Below are 22,897 nucleotides of genomic sequence, written 5' to 3'. Positions count from 1 at the left end.
TCTTAACATAAATTGGAAACTTCATTGTAATGTATCGTCCTCAGAGCTCAAGAAAGATAGAGAGGATACATAGAACTGTAATGGAGATTTTTAACTGAACGTATTCTTGAAACTGGAGTTAACTGGGTTGACCTCTTGCCTTAAGCCCCTCTCAGAGTCTGATGTACCTCCTACTGTGAAAAGTTCACCCCATACAAAATAGTCTTTGGGCAACCACCAACCATGATCCCTTGGGTACATGCTGAACTATTATCAGATTGCCGCACTCCAATTTCTGAGTCCTTAAAAGGATTGTAATTAACCTTGGATAAGATTTTCCCTCAGGTCCAGACTGCTCATCTGTTGGGTACTGCCCACCTGACCACCCATTCCAGCCTGGAAATGCTATATTAGTCCATTGCTTCAAAACTGACTGGCACCTGGGTGGTGGTGGTGCATGCCTTTAATCTCAGCACTCGAGGCAGAGCCAGGTGGATCTCTGTGAGTTCAAGGCCAGCCAGGTCTACAGAGCGAGATCCAGGACAGGCACCAAAACAACACAGAGAAACCACCCTATCTCAAAACAACAACAACAACAAAAAAAAAAAACCAACAACAACAACAAAAAACAAACAAACAAAAACTGTTCTTGAACCTACATGGAAAGGTTCAAGATGGACCTTACATCATGATTCTCTGGTTGCCTACTGCTCTTCAGATTGGTGGTATTTCTGCCTGGATTCATCACTGGCACCTTAAGGAGGCACCTGAGGAACCCTTGGAAGAGGAGTCCATCCTCCAGAGGTCAAAGTGTCTGAAACAAACTTCCTAAGGTATAACTGTCTAGTATAACTTTAAACATTGTGTTCTTGCTGTTGAAATTTTCATCATGATTATCCTATGGTTAAAAGTTTTATTGTTTTCAACTTATGCAAACAAAACTTAAATGCATCTTGACAGGGGAAATAAAAGGTACCCCTATCATAGGAAACACCCTGATATTGTCTTTCCATGAAAAGGATTGCTTTTATCCACCAGGGCCCATAGTTTGGACAAAAGAAGGGAAAAAATAGCTTTTAGCCAGATGGATGGAGGATACTTGTTATGGACTAATCTATTTATTTATTTATTTATTGGTTTTTCGAGACAGGGTTTCTCTGTGTAGCTTTGTGCCTTTCCTGGATCTCGCTCTGTAGACCAGGCTAGCCTCGAACTCATAAAGATCCTCCTGCCTCTGCCTCCCGAGTGCTGGGATTAAAGGCGTGTGCTACCACCACCCGGCTTATGGACTAATCTAACTGACTAATCCCAACACAATAATACAGATTTCAGCATAATCAATTATTCAAGGGGTTCTCATAGTATGAATTACAGGTGTGCTAAAGTAAGAAGGGGAAGGGAAGATTGATTAATCACTTTAATTGAGCTTAACATACCCAGAGTAATCCTGTATGTAATTAATAATGTGGACTATAATCTCTGGGTCCATGTAGCACTAAAAAGCCAATTAGAAAACTCCTTCTGTGTCAGAGGAGATTCCCTCTATTCCCAGGCTATTAAAAAGAAATGTATATGCAACAGGGGTTTCTTGAAAATTATACAAGGGTAACTTGGGACAAAAATGGAATATGTTCCCATTAGTGTTTTAAAAGCTGTGGCTGATATCCCTGTTGATAATGTCTTTTTCTTCGTTTGTCTATATTTTTATTTCACTAGTGTCCCTTCTTATTGTAGTTCCACCTCTTAATCACGCCTTTGTAAACAATTGGCTTTAGGATGGACTCTTTGTTTTCTGTGAAAATAATATTTATTCTGCACTCCCTGCAGGATATAAGGGTTTATCTAGGATAGAACATGTTACATCTGTTTTCTTCAGCAAATCTTTGCAATCCATTAACAGAATTGCAAGAGCTCTTCCTGAAAATTGCGACGATTCCTTACAACTACAAGACCCCACTCTAGCTGCTGCCACAGTCGTTCTGTCACCTACCTAGGACTTGTGGTTGGACTACAAAGAGAGGCTTCTAAAACAGTCTGTCCAATTTTAAAAACTACTACTACTACAGCAAAAATATTAGCTGAAATTAATCAAGAAATGCGAGAGCTGAAAACAGTTGTTCTACACATAGAGCTGCTATAGGTCACCTGCTACTTAAACGTAATCTTGGTTGTCAGCCATTTACTGAAATGTGCTGTTTCAATATCTCTGATTTCTCTCAGACTATTGACAACCAAATTGATGATCTACATAAAGAAATAAAATCTCTCAAACAAATTTTGACTGGCCAATATGGCTAAGATGGTTCTCCCCATTCATTGGCCCTCTAATTTGGGCCCTGTGTCTGCCAATGTGTTACTAATGTGACAACCTGTCAGACAAACAATTCTAGAATCATTTGTGCTCAACAACATTACTAAGACATTCCTTATCAAAGATTTGACAGGAAACACAAGTCAAGGGGGAAATGAGGAACATGCCTAACTCCCTTTGAAGACAGGACCCATTTTGCTGTATTGTTAAAAATAAGTTTCCATTTACTCTAAAAGAAGCTGAGATGCTATTTTTAAGTCTGTTTCCTGGAGCCTGACCTGCTTCAACCTTTGACTTTGACTTGTTTTTGAAAATACTCTCACCTCCCTGACCCTCCCTGACCCTCCCTGATGCTCTCTAGTCACCCTCCCTAGTCTCGTGGTGACCAGAGGCTGTGTTTTGAGATTTTTCTGCATTTCTGTATTGCCCCATTGTCTCTCTTCTGTAAACCTGCTTTGCAACCACTGGTGATTTTACTCCTTGAAAGGGGCCTGATAATTGGATGTGGGGCTGCTCTCTTTAACATGACTTAGAAGGTAGTCACTAGTTATCTCTTGGGTGTACCCCAATAAAATCAAGTTTCCTCCAAATTTGACTCAAATTGTGGTAGTGGTCTTATTCTCACCTGGGGGAATTAATGTCACTAATAATTTTTTTTTAAAGTGTGATTGAAAGAACCCCATTTAATAAGGTTTTTAACTCAAAATAGGCTTTTCCTTTGCCTTAAGTCTTCCCCTCTTTGAGCTATGGGTGGAGTATTTTTGGTGATGCAGCTGCCTCAATTCACTCAAATTTCTCTAAGTATCTCCAAAAAGTTGATTGACTCACCATATCACACTTGTATGGAATTTCTCTTGTCTGTCAGTATCCTCCATGTAGGGTACATAAGTCTTTCTATTCCCCCAGGAAAATGGTATAATCAAGGCCAGCCCTTGGAAATGAGTTACAAGCAATGTAGATTCTTCCCATTGTATCACATGGAATTTGCTTTCCTTTGTTTCTCTAAGTCCCTGTCTTAATTAGGGATTCCTTTGCTGTGAAGAGACACCATGACCACAGCAATTCTTATAAAGAAAAACATTTAATATGGGCTGGCTTACCGTTTCAGAAGTTTAGTCCATTATCATCATGGCAGGAATCAGGGCAGTGTACAGTCAGACATGGTGCTGGAGAAGCTAACAATTCTACATCTTGATCCATAGGCAGCAGAAGAGACCTGTGTCTCACACTGGATATAGCTTGAGCATCTGAGACCTCAAAGCCTGCCTCCACAGAGACATACTGTCTCTGACAAGGCCACACCTATTCCAACAAAGCCACCCCTCCCACCTCGATCGTGCCATTCCCTATAGACCAAGCATTCAAACACACGAGTCTATAGGAGTCATACCTATTCAAACCACCACAGTCTCTGTGCTCAAGCCTGTGGTGGTTTTGATAAAAATGGCCCCCAGAGGCCCAAAGGGAGTGCCACTATTAGGAAATGTGGCCTTGTTGGAGGAGGTGTGTCACTGGGGACAGGCTTTGAGGTCTCAGATGCTCAAGCCAGGGCCAGCGTGTCATTTTCTTCCTGTTGCCTGCTGATCCAGATGTAGAGCTCTCAGTTCCTTCCCCAGCACTGTGTCTGCCTGCAAACCAATATACTTCCCACCATCACAATAATGGGCCCAAGAAAAATAAATGTGTTTCAGTCAACAAAGCTGAAAGGAGTTGGCGATCTGAAGAGCACTCTGCCATCACACACGGAGATGCAGACTTTAGATTTTGCTCAGCTGGTTTTTGGTCTTGCTTTGGTTTAGTATTTCCTCACTATGCTCCCTTTTCTTTCTTTTGGAATGATAATGTATATCCTGTACATTGTATGTTGGAAGTATGTGATCTGCTTTTTCATTTTGATTTTACAAGGGATTACAGTTGAGAGACTGAATGAGTCTCAGAAGAGACTTTGAACTTTTAAACAAGTTTGAGATTGTTATAGACTATGGGGACTTTTGAGGTTGGGCTGAATATAGTTTTGCATTATGATATGGCTAGAAGGCTATGGGGGTCAGGGGAGTATAATGTGGTGGTTTGAATAAAAATGCCCCCCAGGGGCCCATAGGGAGTGCCACTATTAGGAGGTGTGGGCTTATTGGAGTAGGTGTGGCCTTGTTTGAGGAAATGTGTTACGGAGGGTGGGTTTTGAGGTCTCAGATGCTGGAGCCAGACTCAGGATGGCATTCTCTTCCTGCTGCCTGCCCATCTGATGTAGAACTCTCAGTTCTTTTCCAGCACCATGTCTTTCTCAAGCTGTCATGCTTCCTGCCATGACACCAAAGTACTAAACTTCTGAACTGTAAGCTGGCCCCAATTAAATGTTTTCTTTTGCCAGATGGTGGTTGTGCATGCCTTTAATCTCAGCACTCTGGGAGGCAGAGGCAGGCAGATCTCTGAGTTCGGGGCCAGCCTGAGCTACAGAGTGAGTTCCAGGAAAGGCACAAAGCAACACAGAGAAACCCTGTCTCGAAAAACCAAAACCAAAACAAAACAAAAAACAAATGTAACGTATCTTCAACTAATATTCCACAACACACCCTTATTGTAGTCTTTCAGAAAGTAATTCATAAATCCAGTCCATTGTCAGTTGGGACTACCAGAACAAATCTTTGATAAACATGTAAACTTTAAATATATTATTTGTTTAGTCTTTTATTTTTATGTGTATATACGTGTACCTGCATAAGTTTATGTGTACCACACACATGAAGGAGTCTATGGAGGCAAGAAAAGGGGATCCTTTGAAACTAGAGTTACATATGGTTGTGAGCTGTCATATGGGTGCTGGGAACTGAGCCAAACTCTCTGCAAGAGCAGCAGGGCTCTTAATCACTGAACCATCTCTCCATCCCAAACACACTAACCCTAATACTTAAAATGAAAGGCAAGTTGAATGTTTAAGTAGATATCAGAACCAGCACTTTAGAAAATCTGCTTTAGTATTCTGTAGCAATGTCTTGGCCAGAGAAGAGACAAATTTTAAAAAGGCCATTGAGTCCCCTTTTTGGTTACTATGCTATTGAAATCACAATCCTAAAACAATGGATGCAACAATTCATGGGTTGAAGAAGAGAAAGATTAAATAGCCTGAGTAGTGGAGCATCAGAGGAGGAACTTACCTCACAGTAAGAGGTTTCCGCAATGCTGGCAGTTTATTTCCTAGTTAAATTACACAAACCTTTGTCCAGGCTCCTGTCACTTCTTTTCTATAAATTCGTAACTCTGCTGCTGGGAAGGGGCGGAGAAAGTAGACGTCTTTCTCTTCCTGATTTGGCCAAACTGTAAATAAATAAACCTGTTTTCCCTTTCCAATTTCTGCTTCTTAGTTTCTCTTCATTAGATGAAGGAGTGGGTTTATAGACACAGGTTCCTGTTAACAGTTTGCACACAGCCACAGAACACAGCACCTGGCTAAACTGATGCCTGTGATTAGAATGCAAGGAAATTTCCAGCTTTTCGGCATGGGATTCTGGTTCCCGGACTCCTAGGTGTCAGTTGCCTATGAAGGTCTATTGGTAAAGAGAAAAGAATTTTTGATTTTTTAAAACTCATTCTCCCTTGTGAAAATCACTCTTAGCTGTTTAGCTTTATAATTTGTGCAATTCATGATGAACTCTTGCAGTTTAGACCTTGGTTTGTTTTGTGCCCTAAATACCAAATTGTAAGGAAAGTGCATTTGAATTGTCCCTCAGTGTGAAGGCTCAGTTGAGTCAGTGGCTGAGTTTGGCTGTGAGTGACTGATTGTTTGGCTGTGTGACTGGAAACCTTAGTCTCTTTTGGAGAGTGCTCATTTGGATTTGCAGGAGAGCCTGGTATGATATCTGTGTATTTAGATTTTGGTTTAATCCTACCTCCGTGTTTGAGGTGTTACAGTCACTTGAATTCACCTTTGCAGTACCAGCTGATGTGAGCTAAATTATCTCCCATGTGTGACCTTCAATAAAATTGAGGTTTGACTGTCATGATGTACAAGCTCAGAAGGCTAAGATTTGTAGGAAACTTGTTTCTTCCATTTGAGTTTCAATTCATTTCTGAGGCATCTGTATTATAATTTGTGTAGGTATGGGAAATAACTAAATGTAACATGTCTTGATGGCCTTTACTGAACATCCTAGCTGATTAATTTTCTATGAGCTAAGAGAATATTGATTCAATGTAACTGTTGTGTCTATGACAATTGACTTGATGAAGGCAGAAATGTTGGTGGCTGAGGCAACTGTTCCATTAAAGGTCTATCTGCACGAGGGTCCTGTGGACTCCAAAGAGATAATTTATGGCTTACCTACTCTGTGCATTTAGCAGGAGAGGGCTTGTGAACACCACGGACACTGAGTCTTGCATTCTGTGTGAGTCAGCTGTTCACATGATGTGTTAGTTACTTTTCTCTTAAATATGTGACAAAAGGTGCTTAAGGGACAAGGGGCTCACTTCCGCTGACAGTTTGAGTGTTCAGAACACCGTGGGAGACTTCCCAGGTGCAGTTAGCAGAAAGGCTTGGGGATTTAATAACAAATAAGATGGTGTACATCTTTTCATTAGGGACTATGAAGCCCAGGCAGAATTATTAAACACATTGTATTTAAAACATACACACACTTCTCTTCTCTGCTTTGTTTTAAGCTAATACATTTCAAAAAACAGTTTCTTCTTCAATGTAAACAAGGCTTTAAAGAAATGTCTCCACTTTTCCATTTGTTGTAGAGCTGCTCACCAAAGGCGAGATATGGAGTTAGCCCATGTCCTAGCAAAGTGAATAAATAAAATAAAAATGGGGTTTTGTCCCAATAGCTCAGTTGCACTACTGCCCCTTTCCTTTACATCTTTCTTGTAGACGGTCTCCCTGACTGAGCTCCGACAAAGCCACTTGAGCTTCTTAATGACTGTTCACCGCACAGTGCTATTTGTCACACTACATACTCAAACAGAGTGAAGTGCCAAGACACTTAACTTGACCACACTTCTCCTCTCCCACAGAAATCCTGAAGTGCTCATGGACATGAGGGTGAAGCAAACCATTAGGTTGTCAGACAATTCCTCTTAAAGTTGGCCAGAGAAAGGGATTGCCTTCTCCTCTGTTGGCCCTCCCCATAGTTACCCTACTTTTCAGCTCTAGGCTTTCATCCAAACGAAAGAACAGCCCTTGGATGGCTAACCTGAGGCAGCTTTGAACCTTAAGGCCACAGCAGACACTGGCCACTGTTTTACTGTTCTTTCTCCCTGCTGCAATAGCTTTGATTCTCAATAGATTTTGTTTTCAAGGATAAATTTTACGTTTACAGAACTAATACATAGAGAGTAAGGAATTCTCATGCACCTCCCTGCAAGTTACATATCTTTCACGATTTCCCCTAACATTTTTATCTAGGGGTGTATGTGCATGTATGTGGAGGCCAGTGACCAATGTCAGGTGACTTCCTCAAAAATTCCCTTCATCGTAATCACCATCATCATCAGACACCATCATCAGTGTGTGTGTGTGTGTGTGTGTGTGTGTGTGTGTGTGTGTGTGTATTGCATGCACACATTGTGTATGTATGTTGTGGGCAGGACTACAGTGCATTTCAGAATATTGGAGGACAACTTTGTGTAGTGTTTCCTCCCACACACAAAATGGTGATGATGACTGATCGTGATGGTGATGATGATGATGAAGGGAATTGTTGAGGAAGCCCCCTGACATTGGTCACTGGGTTTTAAGTTCCTGGGCTTGAGCTCAGGTAGCCAGATTTGCTTGGCAAGCCCCTTTCCCCACTAGTCTTCCTTATTATTATTTTTAAAAAGAGGAAGTCTCTCACTGAACTGTCGAGTTCATTTGCTCAGCTAGATTGCAGAGCCAGCAAGCTGCAAGACTGTGCTCATCTTCACCTCTCCAGGGTTGGCTGGGGTTACAGGCAATGCAGAGCATGGCGTGGTGAAAAGACTTATGAGAGACGGTGTACCTGCCTTTTATAACGGGCTCATTTCCTGATAAATAACCCATTCCTTTGGTAACTCATAGTCCATTAATCAATCCACCAGCGGATGAAAGCATTCAAGAGGGCTCTGCCAAACTGCATTACAGACTCTCAACACTGCTAAATGTTAGGGACACATGAACTTGGGGAGGGGATCTAAATCATAGCAGTTCTTTAAATGAACTGCAATATAAAATAAGTGCATTATACATAATGGATCAGATGGATCACACTCTCCTGCCTAAATTGGGGGTCCAGAGTGTCTACTGGGTGTCCTTTTTAAGTAGATCTTGGAAAAGAAATCACTAGTCTGAGAAAACCAGACCACAAGCCAAATCTTCCCTCTGCAAATCTCTTGACTTCGTACCTGTTGGACTGTGCCTATTCTACTAGACAACGGTCTTTTCATCTCAGGCAGTCAGGGAAACGATGACAGAAGGCAGCCAAGACATTGGAGTCCTCCCAAGCATCAGAACCAGGCCACTGATTCAAGTTCAGAAAGCTACTTTGTTAAAAATTACCTTTGATAGGAAACTTCAAAATGTCGAGCATAGTGGCACAGGCCTGTAATCCCAGCACTTGGGAGGCAGAGGCAGGCAGATCTCTGAATTTGAGGCTAGCCTGGTCTACAAAGTGAGTTCCAGGACATTCAGGGCTACAAAGAGAAACACTGCCTCAAAAAAGCCAAAAAAGAAAAAAAAAAGACATAAAAAAATTAATGATATTTGCTTGCAGGAGAATAAAATGAGATCCTCATCTTTCATCTTGCACAAAAACTAATCTGCAGTGGACCTAAGACCTTAATTTAAGCACGAAATACTGAAACTCCTATGGAAGTCACAGGGGGTCCTCATCAAGACTTTAGGGTAGACAAGAACTTTCTGAACAGAACTCCAGTAGCACAGGAATGAGTCCCAAGCATCAACAGATGGGACTTCATGGAATTTAAAAGCTTCTGCACAGCAAAGGAAACCATTAGCAGAGCACACAGGCAGCCCACACAGTGGAAGGATTTTTTTACTGGCCATACTTCAGACCTGGGGCCAATATCCAGAATTTACAAAGGGTTACAGAGATTAAATACAAAGACAACAAAACCACTCACGAACAACTGGGTTAATGAAGTGAAAGGTGGTTTACAAAAGAAGTACAAAAAGCCAATAGCTATTTTTAAAAATGAGCAGCATCCTTAGTCATCAAAAACTGCATCTGAAAACTGCCTTGTGATACCACCTCAAACCAGTCGGGAGGACTAGCATCCAGAAATCTGACAACAAATGCTGGAGAGGAGGAGAGGGGAGAGGAACACTTATTCACTACTGGCGGGGCTGTGAATTAAAACAACTGATACAGAAATCAGTTTGTGGGTGCCTCGAAAAGAATTAAAAACAGAACTACCATATAACCTTGAGAATATACCCAGGGAATTCCATATCCTACTTTAGAGATATTTGCACATCCGTGTTTATTGCTGCTGTAATATATACAGCAAAGAAATGGAAACAACCTAGATAACATGAGCAGATTAGTGGATAATGAAAATGCAGCACCTATATAAAATAGAATATTGTAGAGCTGCAAAGAAAGATGAAATCATGAAAGTCGTAGAAACAAATGAATGGACTTAGAAAGTATGTGTATATACATATATACATGTATGTAACAGCAATTATCGGATAAAGAGGCCATGAATTTGAAAGAGAACAGGGAGGGGTAGATGGGAAGACTTAGAGAAAGGAAATGGAAGAAATGATGTAGTTATAGCATAATATAACTCAAAAATTAGAGATAAGTTTTTTAAGATGCATTCTCTTTCTCATATTCGGATACAACCTATAACATGTGTGTGTGTGCGCGAGCGCACGCGTGCGTGCGTGCATGCGTGCGTGTGTGTGTGTGTGTGTGTGTGTGTGTGTGTGTGTGTGTGTTCATGTAAACAGCTGTAAGGAGACTAAGAAAGGGTAATGGGGTGATGAGGAAGGACAGAATGCAGGTAGAAGGACACATGAGTCATGAAAGAGATTATAAAGCTAATTGTTTTTCATTTCAACTCTTTCAAAGCTTTTTTTCTTCTCTCTCTCTTTTTTTTTTTTTTGGTAGACAAATACATAACAAGGTAACTGATAAATTAAGTGTAAAACCCTAAGTGAAGCTCCCTGGCTTCAGAATGGCCACCCTAACTGTTTAGACGTTCACTGGAATGCATAGAGTTTGAGAATGGAGAAGTGGACAAGTGTTTGAGCGGCTTCCTTAAACACGCTGTATCGTGCTTTTATTTGTGAGCTCATTACAATAAAGTGATTTTTTTTTATAGTTGAAAAAAAAAAAAAGAAAACATTTGAAGGAGGAGGACTGTCCAGCTGTTAGAGCATGTGTGGTGGAGAACAGAAGGGCTTTCCGTGAAATCGTGTCAAGGGTTTCCTAAGTGGAAAACCTACGCTCTTAGCTGCCATCTGCTACTTTGGGACACATTCTCCACTGAATATAACTTCCTAAGAAGGCACAAGCACACAGAGCTTTTCTTAAAGGAGAGACTCCTCAGGATATGTGGATGGATGGAGTGGCGGGGAGAAAGGCAGAGCTGCAGAGAACGTTCCCAGTCTTCAGAAGTAAGCCTCTCTCCAGTTCCCATTGTTCTTTTCGTCTTAAGAGCAACACAGGTGCACGTCTGTTTGCACCCACATGTGCTCATCACACACTCTGTTGGTTTCTTCTTCCAAGGACTGCTGTCTCCACTGTGTGCTTTGTGAATCTGTTTATGCCAAAGACACACTGGGCAAGGTTCTGAAGACCTGATCTGCTGACTCAGAGTCTCACGGAACCTGGACCATTGCCAAATTCATGGTACCACATGATACACACTTGTTCTGTTTCCCTAACAGTTACCAAGCACAAATTTCAAAGTCACACTGATCTCTATGTAAGCTGCTTCCCTAGGATTCATTTCAGCATTTGCTCATGTTTCTGTTTCTTCTTTCTAAAGCTGGGCAAAGGCAAGTTTGAAGAAACTACCTTGAAGAAAATATTTACACCTCAAAGCTCATTTGTCTTTATCGATGTGCCCTTTTAAATAAAGAACTAGAAGAAAAGAGCTGGGAGAAAGTAGCCCCCCTTTCAAAAATCTCTTCTCACCCCAGCTCTGCCATCGTTGGGATGGGCTGAGTAGTGGTACTGAAGAAGCATTATAGATACTGTGTTTGGCTGTGTCTAGGACTTTTAAATGAGCCAGAAAGTGGAAATGTCTACACTGCCTCAGCTTCAAGCTCAGAACCGAAGTTTAGCATCTGCAGGGATGCCCCCTGAGGCACTCTTCTCAATGTCTGATGGTGGGGGCTGCAATTGCAGTGAGGAAGGCTTCTACCTGATGCTCAGCACAGATTGAACTGATAGGGAGACTAGGCCTACAGTGAAAACAATTCTCACAATTACTGAACATTCTTAATCATCTGGCACTGAATCCCTCTGGATCTCACCATAACCTCATAAGGAAAGTCCTATTACTATTCGGATTAACAGGAGAGTAAATCTGGCTTAGAAATGCCAACCAAAGAAGCCAACATGACATATTAAATTAGCAGCAAAGTTCAGTAAGGACCCTGGGTCCAGTGTCTCCAAGTGGTCCTTTGCCTCTGTTCAGTCAGGTATGCATACAGGAAAATGAAAGGAAAACACATTAATACCCGTCATGTGTCAGCTTGGGAGAAAAGAGGAAGTCCTTAGGAAAAGATGTCTCCAACTGATCCAAACGGGTTCATGACCACACCTTACTACTAAAGAGCCTGGAGAACACAGTCTAGCTAAAGGCCAATGAAGCATCTGCACATTGGTGCACAGCAGTTTACTGTAGACCACATGGAAGTCAATAACCTTATCTTGAAATACACAGCTGTAAACTGCTCTTGGTCCTTGACTCTTTGCTTATCTGACTGTGCTGTTGCCTACTAAAGCAAGATACGGAAATTAACCAGACAGCTCAGGAACACCCCACAAGAGAGCTTCAGAACCACGGCTTTTCAACATTTCCTCTTCCTCTACTAGTTGGATGTATAATTACACCAGCCTTGGTCTCAGAAAATTTTGATTAAACAAGTAAGTTGTGTTTGATGGACACTGTGTGTGTGTGTGTGTGTGTGTGTGTGTGTGTGTGTGAGCGCACATGGGGTTGTGACTCCATAGCAGGGCACTGTTAATCCCACTGATCGAGAATAAGACTACTACCACAGTTTAAAGCCAAATTTGAACTAGGCTTTAATTAAATACTGATCAGGTGGATGGCTTCTAGCCTGTTCCAGACCCAGGTTCCCAGGAAATGGCCCCAAGTCACAGTTTGCAGCGGCTTAAGAAGGAAAACCCATAACTTATTACATTTCCCATCAGAAATTCATTGCATTTCGCATCGGGTCCAATCAGAAGCAAGCATATATCCTGGCATACCCCCCAGCAACATCCAATCAGGGGCAAGCGTACATCCTGACCTATTCCTAGCATGTGAGCCTCCCACCCACATGTGATCAAGCACATCTGGTGCAGATGGGTCGAGCAAACTTGTTTAGGGGAGTGAAAACATGTGCCTTGTCATCTCCCATAAACAACAGCCTCCAGCATTTCAGGAACTGTCTGTCCTTAGGCAAGGGGCTTGCAGATCACAGACACTTTTATTTCATGGATCTCTAAGGCAGAGTAATTAAAACTTAAACTGTAACTTTGGCTCTCACAGGACCCAGTGGAACAGTTTAAAAACCATGAGGATAACTCCAAAGAACTGTGTGGATTTAGAATTAGTTGCTAACATCCACCTTCCCTGGATACTCTGGACTCCGGTTGCTCATCACAGGCTGGTTACTATACACCTTACTACTTACTAAGCTCGTGTTCTACTAGACCAATTCAAATAAGGTTGTTTGGACCCCTGATTAGGTCATGTCTGTAGTCTAAGAGGACAGGGGTAGGAATTCCACAGGAGGATATAAATGACATGGGCTTTGTTGTTTTCAGACCAATATCTTAAACACACACACACACACACACACACACACACACACACACACACACACACAGAAAAATCAACCATCTGTAATCTCCAGCATTCAATCATTCATAAACCATGGACTCTGAAATGCCTCTTTGGGTGTATGTGGTAGTAACAAACAGTCTGGCATGTTCCATAAAAATATTCATCCTTACCTCTGCTCTTTTTGTTTCAACACTGGGTGTAAAACATCAGTTATGTTCTGACACAAAGTCTACATGGAGCCCAACATGAACATGGCTTCTAACAAAAATCTTGTTAGCTTCCTAAATCAAGCATGTCTTTATTATCAAAGCAGAGATAATCTTCCTTAAGTTTCTTTTTCACTAAGCTGGAACCTCGTCAGTTTCACTTAGGTCATGAGGGGTGTCGAAAACTGCCTAGTAATCCTCATGTGTATAAATACCTTGCTTATCTGAGAATCCCTAGAACCTCACTGAAGTTGGAAGAGCCTCTCAGCCTGAATCGAAGTACTAAGGAGCTGTCTCCCAGCAAAATGAGGTAAAGGATTTCTCTGCTTCGCTCACCTTATTTCTGTAGATGTCGACATTGTAAAACTTCAAGCCTTAAATGACTGGTTCCCAGGTACACTTCCTCTGATGGAGCCATCCTGCTCAGGGTTCTGATGCTGACAGGTCTCCGTCTGGCCATTGGGGAAAGTTTTGGGTAGGAGGCTAACAACAGTGTTAGCATGGTAACCATAGGTCTTTGGGGGCAGTGGGAGGGAGATTCAGTAGGTCTGGAATGGTCCTTAGCTGTAGCTCTCAGAAGCAGCTTTCTCAGAGCCTTGGCAGAGAACTCAGCTGCCATCAATTTAAAGGCCAGCTTGCTGGAAGCTCACAAAAGAGGATCAAGACCCTCTCCTTTCCTGGCACCATAATTTCTGAGTGGGGCAACCAAATGACTGAAGCCAAAAGACAGTGAAAATATCAAAGAGATCTAGATAAAGAAGTCCGTCGGGTCAGCTTTCCCATGTGTGGGAGATAAGAATGGAGGGAAGAAGTGGTCCAGGAAGGCGAGGCGAGAATAACTGTAGAGATGAGTTTCCCTCCTGTAGCCTACTTGGTAAAGGTGGCATCGCTCTTCCAGGAATAAATAAGAAAGCCTTTTTTATTCCAAAGGAGCTACCGCTTGGTAGGACTTTCTACCACAGTGACAATTTCCCAAGGGGGCACTTACAGACTGCCCATGAAAGGACAGAGGTCTGAGCCTGAGCAAAGACTGGTGAGTGGACAGATGAGCATGGTGACTTCGGAGCAGAGGGAAAAGGAGAGGAAGCAGGTTTTGGTTGAATAATTTGATTGAATCCTGGTGGAAAGAAAAAGCTAATTTTAAAGGTGGACATTTTTTGTTGTTGTTTTTATTGATAGCCCAGTCAGAGGTTTTTAAAATATATATTTATTTATTTTAATTTATATGTGTTTGCCTGCATGACTTTATGTGTATCACATGCCTGCAGGTGCCCATAGAGGCCTGCAGAGGGCATCAGAGCCCTGGAACTGAGTTACAGGCAGTTGTGAGCCACCTGATGTAGGTGCTGGGAACTGAACCAGGTCCTTAGAAAGAACAATAAGTGTTACTAATTACTGAACCATCTCTCTAGTCCCCTAGGTCAGGGTTTCATGATTACAATAAAACTATGAAAATCTCATTACTCTGAAATTTATGTTTCACTACATTGGCTATGCTCAGATTAAGTTTATGTGGCTACCGGGGTCAGTATCAGCTGGATACTTACTGGAAACACAAATTCCCAGATTCCACCCCAGAACCGGTCACTCAGAAACTCTTGAATAGGCTTGGCAATCTGGATGTCTGTGACATTCAGTGCTACAACTGATAGACTCTAAGGCTTGAAAATTCAGCATCTTTGGCTTGGGATGCTCCAAGTCTAGGAAATACCCACCCCTTTCTTTCCTGGTTTGGTTAGAATGAGTAAACCACAGGACATAGTTTCACTCAAAGCCAATCTGGCTAGTTTTCTGAACCTATCTGATGTTGTAGTTGGTGGGAGAAAGAACTAACTAGTAAAATCGGCTCCTCACCAGGATTCCTCCTCCAGCAAAGATCTATACCTGGCTTGAGAAGAAATAACATATTAGTGACTGCAAAGAAAAGGAACTAGTTTTAGTCTAAGGCTATATATTGGCCACATAAAAATGCCCCCTGGTCCCAATGGTGCAGGGACAGAGGCAGAGCGAGCTCTCTGTTCATGCATTTTCCACTGATCAAAACAGCTGAGGGAAAGAAGCCAGCCTGACAATCGTGCCAAGCCCCAGCCACCACATGCAAAGCGGTAGGTATAGTCCTCACAGTGTGCTCCCAGCTAACAGAGGATGTGGCTCCTTAGCATTCCTGTTCTATAGAGTATGGACCCCTGTGATGACATTCTGCTCCATAGTTATGCCAGGGCCAAAGCCAAGAGAAAGGCAAGAGGTACCACAGCTATAAGCACCAAAGTAAAAAAGGAAAGCAATTTCCTTCTAGCAGGAGACAGAGGAGCCCAAGAGGTTCTTCACATGGTGCTCTTCAAGTTCCACAGTCTGGAGTAGGGCAAAAACCTGCTAAGCTTTCATGTTACAAACTGCCCTGATAAGATCACTTGAAGGGAGTCTCTGTTTCTCATTAATATACTAACTGGGTCAGAGATCAGGTGCCTGAGATTGGGCCACATATTTAGAGAGCATGGAAGATTCAGCCACAAACATTGTAGCAGCTCTAGAGTAACAGACATCTCCGTGGATGTCTTCCCTGGGTAGTTAGTGTCTGCTCTCATCATCATGGGCTGTCGTGAGCAGAAGTGAGGCATTTATGTCAAAAGCTTTCCCTAATGATATCTGCTTTAGGATGTAGGGGCAACTTTTTCAACTGTCAAAGAAATAATAATTAAAGAGAGAACATCATAGAAAGAAAAAATATTAGAACAGAAACTCTAGGTCACACAGATGCCTAATTATTGTGCTTCCCCCTGGGTGGTAGGAAATAATTACTATAGTTGTTGAGACTTTGATTACCCATCCTTCACTTAGCTACAGAATCACCCGACTTCAGCATCAAATGGATTATAAAAGTGAGGGTTACATTTGACCTTATACCATGTTAACGTTACTGTGGGGTTCTGTCTATTTGTTCAGATGCAGGAGGGCGGAGGCCCCACTACTTTCTCCACTCCAGCTTAGGCATTTAGGAAAGTCATCCACTGAAACCATTTCTGGTTCTCAGAGTTAACTCAGAAGCCTGCTTGGGAGGTGAGAGATAAAAGTGAACTTACATATTGGAAAGAAATACAGAAAGGAGTAAGAGACCACTTCTGTGAGTTACCCCTCCCAACTTCTTTTTCCTAAAAGAATCAGTGCTTAAACCATGAAGTTTGAAGGAAGCAGAAAGGGTGAGCATCTATAGTGTTAAACTAAAATTATATTAGTTAAATTATAATTTATTAATTACTTGAGATTGTTGTTGATCAAATTCACCCAATTCTTCTGTCTCCTCCCAGGTCCCTCCTACACTTCCTTACCCTTCAGCTCTGTGTCCTATTTTTTTTTTTTAATTTAATAACCCATGAACTCTAGTTTGTGCTGTCCATATACTTCTGGGTATGGGGCCGCCCACTGGAGCATGGTCAGCTTATCAGGAGCCACACCCTTAAAGAAGTAAAAATATTGACTGCTCTCCAGAAGCCGTTGACTTCTCTCAGGTCTTCAAGAGTGAGAGCTCATGAGCCCCACTCCCACTCCAGGTTAGACTGTTGACTGCCTTGATGGGGTGGAGATCTTGTTTGGGCAATTGGAGCAGTTCTTGAGCGCAGTGGTCCTGCCATATTCAGACATTGCTTTGCTCCAATCCTTCACAACCATTGGCTCATATCTTTTTACCCCCTCTTCTGAGATATCCCCTGAGTCTTTGGGGAGGGGCGTGATATAGATCTCTCAGTCATGACTGAACATTCCACTGATACTCATTCTTTGCACTTTGACCAGTTGCGAATTTCTGTGTCAGTAACTGTCCACCACACAAAGGAACTACTCTGATGAGGTCTTAGAGTTACACAAATCTATGGGCAGAGAGATATGAATTCAGAGGGCAGTTGGAGAACTGCCTGTAATTCCAGTTCCAAAGAATTTGACCCCTTCTTCACAACACCAGGCAAGCATGTGGCACACATAGATACATGCAGGCAAAACTAACATAAGCATAAAATAAAATAAATTATCAGAGGGCAGTTTGATGTTATGTCCATTCGGCAAAATACTTGTAGTAGGGCCACCCCTGGGGCCTGTAAGCTCCCCAGCCATGAATTCTTGGGCAGACTTTCAGTGCCAGGCATGTGTTTCCTCTCTTGACCTGGACCTCAGATCCAATCAGAGCATGGTTATTTGTTCCATAGCATTCATGCCACTATGGTATCAATGGCCATATCTTGCCACACTGGTCATTATTGCATTGCAATTCACAGGCCTCACAACTGGGTAAGACTATTGATAACTCCTTCACACCCAGTAGTCTGCACAGTACCTTCCAAGTAGTGTGAGAACTAGTCAGCAGGGGAGAAACCTCCGGGTCAGTACTGACTTGATTTTCCCATGTCTTGTGACTGATGTGTGGGGTGTCTTCAGCAATAGGGTCCTGTCATCAAGTAAAAGTGAACAATCAAGAATGATGGCAATATCCTGTATTATCTTGGGGGCCTCTAAAACACCTCTGACCAACAGCGTGAAGGGCAGTGTCTCCCTCCTGCCACATAGCTTTTTATTTGGCAATTTACGGCAACTGGTGTAAATATAATTCTCTTGTGTAGGGTGAATTCAATAAACACATATTCTCGTCTCTGTCTCTGTCTCTGTCTCTCTCTCATACACACACACACACACACACACACACACACACACACACACACACACACTACTGAATCCATTTATCGTTGGTGACCACTTTGGATTGGATAACCTATTAAGAGGCTTGTTTCTGGAGAAAACTGTTTCTCCCTCAGCAGCCATTGACTACTTGTATTTCTTCATCTAGGACTGGGGCCTTGTGAATTTATTTTCCCATTTCTGTAGTCATGTCAACTGATGCAATCATTATGCAAGTCATGTTTATGCAAGCATATTGTTTGTGCAAGATTGCATGGGCACAGCATCCTTGTCAAAACTAGAAGATACCCTCTCACAGCGGGCCTCCTGGTCCTCTGGCTCTTACAATCTTTCAGATCACGCTTTCTTTATAGTCTCTAAGCCTTAGGTATCATAGGTGTCTTAGTTAGGGTTTCTATTGCTGTGATAAAGACTATGGCAAAGAAAAAGCCAACTTGGTAGTGGGGAAAGAGTTTATTTCGTTTTATAGTTGTAGTCCATCATGAGGGTAAGTCAGAGGGAGAAATCAAGGTAGGAACTTGGAGGCAGGAACTGAAGCAGAAGCCATGGAGGAGTGCTGCTTACAGGCTTGCCCCTCATGGCTTGCTCAGTCTGATTGCTTATATATAACTGTCTGCCCAGGGATGGCACTACCCATAATAGGCTGGTCCCTCCCACATCAATCACCAACTAATAAAGGGCCTCACAGGCTTGCCTACTTGGCCAGTCTTAACAGAAGCATTTCTCAGTGGAGGACCCCCCTTCCTTAATGACTCTAGTTTTTGTGTCAAGATGGCATAAAACTAACCAACACAGGAATTAAATCCTACTGATATTAATGAAATTATTATTTTGATTAAATTGTAGATCTTTTGTAACCAAGTACTAGAATCATTAAATGAGCTGAATTTTTCAAATTGTTATGTAAAATTACTCCCCAAGATAAGAGAGATAAATACAGAGAAGGAATAAATACTGGCAGCAGGGATATTGGGAAGGGGGGTGTTTAGTGACTTAAAATACTGGTTTGATTTCCAGTACATAGAGTGTGTAAAAGGTGTCAGTAACTGGGGTCTGTTTTTACAGTGAAGAATCTCACAGAAATCTCATACGAGATAGCCTGATTCAGCTGAGATGTCACTTTACCTGGGAGCTGGTTATAGAAGATGTGGACATGCCTGACTTGGAAAAAAGAGTCTTTGATATTGAGTTCCCTGACACCAACCACAGCATGGGGATGCTCAACCTCCAGGCCTATGTGAAACACCTAAAAGGCCAGCATGAGGAAGCCCTGCACAGCTTGAAAGAAGCAGAAGCCTTGATCCAGGGAGAGCAGTTGGGCAAGAGAAGCCTGGTGACCTGGGGCAACTGTGCCTGGGTGTATTACCACATGGGCAGCCTGGCAGAAGCCCAGACCTACCTGGACAAGGTGGAGAACACATGCAAGGAATTGGGCAGTCCCTTCCGCTATAGTATAGAGTGTGCTGAGATGGACTGTGAGCAAGGCTGGGCCTTGCTGAAGTGTGGAAGACAGAATTATGAACGAGCCATGGCCTGCTTTGTAAAGGCTCTGGAAGTGGAGCCTGAAAACCCTGAATACAACATTGGTTATGCTATTGTAGCCTATCGCCAGGATTTCAGTGACAATGTTTTTTCTCTGGAACCCCTAAGGAAGGCTGTCAGGTTAAATCCAGATGATCCATACATTAAAGTTCTCCTTGCCCTAAAGCTTCAGGACGTGGGAATACATGCTGAAGCAAGAATGTACATTGAAGAAGCTCAGGCTAACATCTCCTCCCAGACCTATGTCTTCGGATATATGGCCAAATTTTACCGAAAGGAAGGTTTTCTGGAGAAAGCTCTCCACTTCCTTGCTATAGCCTTGCAGGCAAAACCTTTCTCCGCCTTCTTGCATCATCAGATTGGACTTTGCTACAGGAGACAACTGTTCAAAATAAAGGAAGCTACACACATGCATCCTAGAGGTCAGGACAGAGAAAGAGCAGACCAATCCACCCATCTGGCTATGTTGCACTTTCAAAAGACTTTAGAGCTGAAACCCACATTTGAGATGGCTTACGTGAATCTGGCTGAAATGTACATAGAAACTGGCCAATTTGGAAAGGCTGAAGACAATTTTCAGAAAGTGTTGAGCATGAGAAACCTTGATGCTGCTATACAGCAAGACATTCATCTCCGCTATGGCCATTTCCAACAGTATCATAGGAGATCAGAAGACAAAGCGATCACCCATTATATAAAGGGTCTGAAAATAGGAATAACTTCTTCCTATGTCAGAGACAAGCTTCTGGAGGCTTTGCAGAAGCTGGCTGAAAGACGCATTCGCCAGAATGTTCGTGTTGTGGAAAGCATCAGCCTCCTTGGGTTTGTCTACAGACTGAGAGGGGACATGAGTGAGGCGCTGCGATGCTATGAGAGGGCCCTGAGACTCACCGAAGCATTGAACCCCGAGTTTTGAAGCACGGCTCACCAAGTGACATATAAAGCATTCTCGTGGCTCATTATTCTGCTCTTCTTTTGGAGTTGTTACTTTAATTATGTGGAACCCAGTGAAGCAAGTTGAAGATGACTCCCTCTGTTTTCTGGCTTTCTATAGCCCTGGTTTTTGTTTTGTAGTTTGTTTGTTTGTTTGGCAGGGTTTTTTTTTGTTGTTGTTTGTTTCTTGAATACGTGTGTCTGTGACAGGAGCATTCATTCTCCTTTCACGCTTTGCTGTGTTCATTGACCATGGTTGATTCCTGCTGTTCTGGACATCTGTGAGCTGCAGAACCCACAAGAACCATTTTTCCTTATGAGTGCCTTTGGAGTGCATGACCCACTCCCTCAGTCTTGTAGGACCCTGATCAAAGGACACTTCACCAAAGAAGGCTTATTTTTTCATGCTTCAGGAGTCTCTGACCTTGAGCAATATGTGAGAGCAAATTAAATGAGCAAGGATGAGCACTGAGAAGGAGAGGAATTCAGGATTACCCTACAGTGTTCCAGTCCATAGTTCCATTTCCACAGGCCCTACTATAGCCATAACCTGCTGGTCAGTGAGCTCAGCCTTATAATCAGTGCAGCTTTTTATATCAAGTTTCTGACCTCAGACAATTGTGTTGGATGTATGTGTTCCAAATACACTGACATTTAATTACAGCTAAGAAGACTTTCAAAGTATTCTGGGAAGACAGAATAAAGGGGTGGCCTCTTTGGAATGTGCAAACTAAAAATGACATAAGTAATTTCATGACACTGCTTAGATGATTGAGAGTTGTGTGATATTATCTTGCTATTTTTCTAACCCTATAGTATTCAATAAAAATCTGCGAATATCACAGAATTTTGAATGTATTTTGTTTGTGAAATCCACATTCTGTGTTTGTATGGAATCAGAACACAGCAGAACCAGCCTACACAGGGTTAAAAGGGACAAAGCAAAGAGGCCTCGGGAATATAGATACTATTGAATCTTAAAGAATACGGGGGGGGGGGGGGAGGAGGGCAAAATATCAGGAGAATGTCTAAAAAACTCATAAAGTATCATGTTATTAACTATCTACCTACAATGCCTATAGTACATGTAAATCAATGTAACCTATAGAGTTTAAATGAAAATTTCCCATTTGGGCTGATGTCCCCCCCCAGTCCCCCCTCCCACCCCCCCACCCCCACCCCACAAGAGCCATAGACTAACAAAAACCCCAATACCAGACATGAGAAGCCCCCTTTTGAGTTGCTGGTCAGAGTTGTCTAAAAGACTCCCAAAACACTATAGGGCTATTGCTGCTGCTCTTGGTTGCCCCCTGAAGGTGGAAGGTAAATCTATATTGCTGAGGATATTATGCACTTTGGACTTAGGACCCAGCAGACCCCAGGTGGATCTGCCCTTAAAGCCTCTTATCTGTGGATGGGCTGTCGTGGTATCAGAAGGTGCCATGCCAGCTTCCAAAGGAGGGAAGCAACCAATAGTACTACCAAGCTATGATACTTATAAACCACAATAACAATCAGAACGGCACTAGCATAGTCCTAAGAATGTAATAGTGTATGTAATACCACATATACCTTGGTGGTAACCAATAGTTCTCTAATTAGACTGAAGACTTGCTCAACAAGAGGGAAATCGTGCCTGGTTCTGGAAACCTAGCCAACTGCCTGGTAAAGTCATGGATCTTAGAAGAGAGCCTACAACTGCCGCTTTACAAAACCAGCATCATCCCTAAAACACTGTCCTATACCCACAGATGAGTGCAGTATTTATACCTCATCAAGAAAATTCTCTTCATAACAGAGACCATTATAGAAGACCACAATCAATCAAAATACAGAGTTATGAAGCCAAGTCCCAACATACACTTCTATATCACAACTCCTGAACCTGAGGCTCAGGGGTCATTGCAGAAGAGAAGGTGGGAAAACATTGAAAAGCCAAAGGAACAGGAAGTTTGGTGTGAGATTGTGTCTGCTATAAATGTCAGAGGCACTGTGGCTATAAAGTCTCACCAACATAGCGGTCTAAACATGACCCGAGTAAGAAGGACACCAGTAGACCATGCTAAAGTAGAGGTGGGAAAGCTTAGGATGCCTCAACCCTATGCAAAAAACTAGAGGCAACTAAGGAGAATTGGGATGGGAGACATAGTCTTCCCCAGGAAGAGCACACCAATTAGTTATCCAATACCAATGGTCAGCCCTGAAAACATACACATGTAAGTAACATTATACAGATTGA

The 22,897-nt window shown here is 42.4% G+C and overlaps 1 protein-coding gene and 1 pseudogene across 4 annotated transcripts in view; one reads left to right on the top strand and one right to left on the bottom strand.

Annotated features, from left to right (window-relative positions):
- LOC102910684 (antiviral innate immune response effector IFIT1-like) overlaps nt 1–22,897 on the bottom strand; it is a 52,584-nt pseudogene that overhangs the window by 16,633 nt on the left and 13,054 nt on the right. The gene's annotated exons all lie outside the window — the stretch shown is intronic.
- Nucleotides 11,536–21,505, top strand: LOC102911002 (protein IFIT1 homolog B). 3 transcript variants are annotated; one of them, XM_076562539.1, is made up of 3 exons: nt 11,538–12,369; nt 13,730–13,810; nt 19,249–21,505. In XM_076562539.1, exons 2-3 carry the CDS (start codon nt 13,806–13,808, stop codon nt 20,639–20,641), a joined length of 1,398 nt encoding a protein of 465 aa, XP_076418654.1. In that variant the 5' UTR covers nt 11,538–12,369; nt 13,730–13,805; the 3' UTR covers nt 20,642–21,505. The 3 variants fall into 3 exon arrangements, with proteins under 3 accessions (XP_076418660.1, XP_076418654.1, XP_006984067.1); XM_076562545.1 differs by lacking the exon at nt 13,730–13,810 and having other exon boundaries at nt 11,536–12,369; XM_006984005.4 differs by lacking the exon at nt 11,538–12,369 and having other exon boundaries at nt 13,674–13,810.

The sequence above is a fragment of the Peromyscus maniculatus genome, chromosome 1 (genome assembly GCF_049852395.1).
Source record: "Peromyscus maniculatus bairdii isolate BWxNUB_F1_BW_parent chromosome 1, HU_Pman_BW_mat_3.1, whole genome shotgun sequence".
Taxonomy (NCBI): Eukaryota; Metazoa; Chordata; class Mammalia; order Rodentia; family Cricetidae; genus Peromyscus; species Peromyscus maniculatus.
Note: the sequence above shows the minus strand (reverse complement) of the source record. Positions and strands in the feature narration are given on the sequence as shown.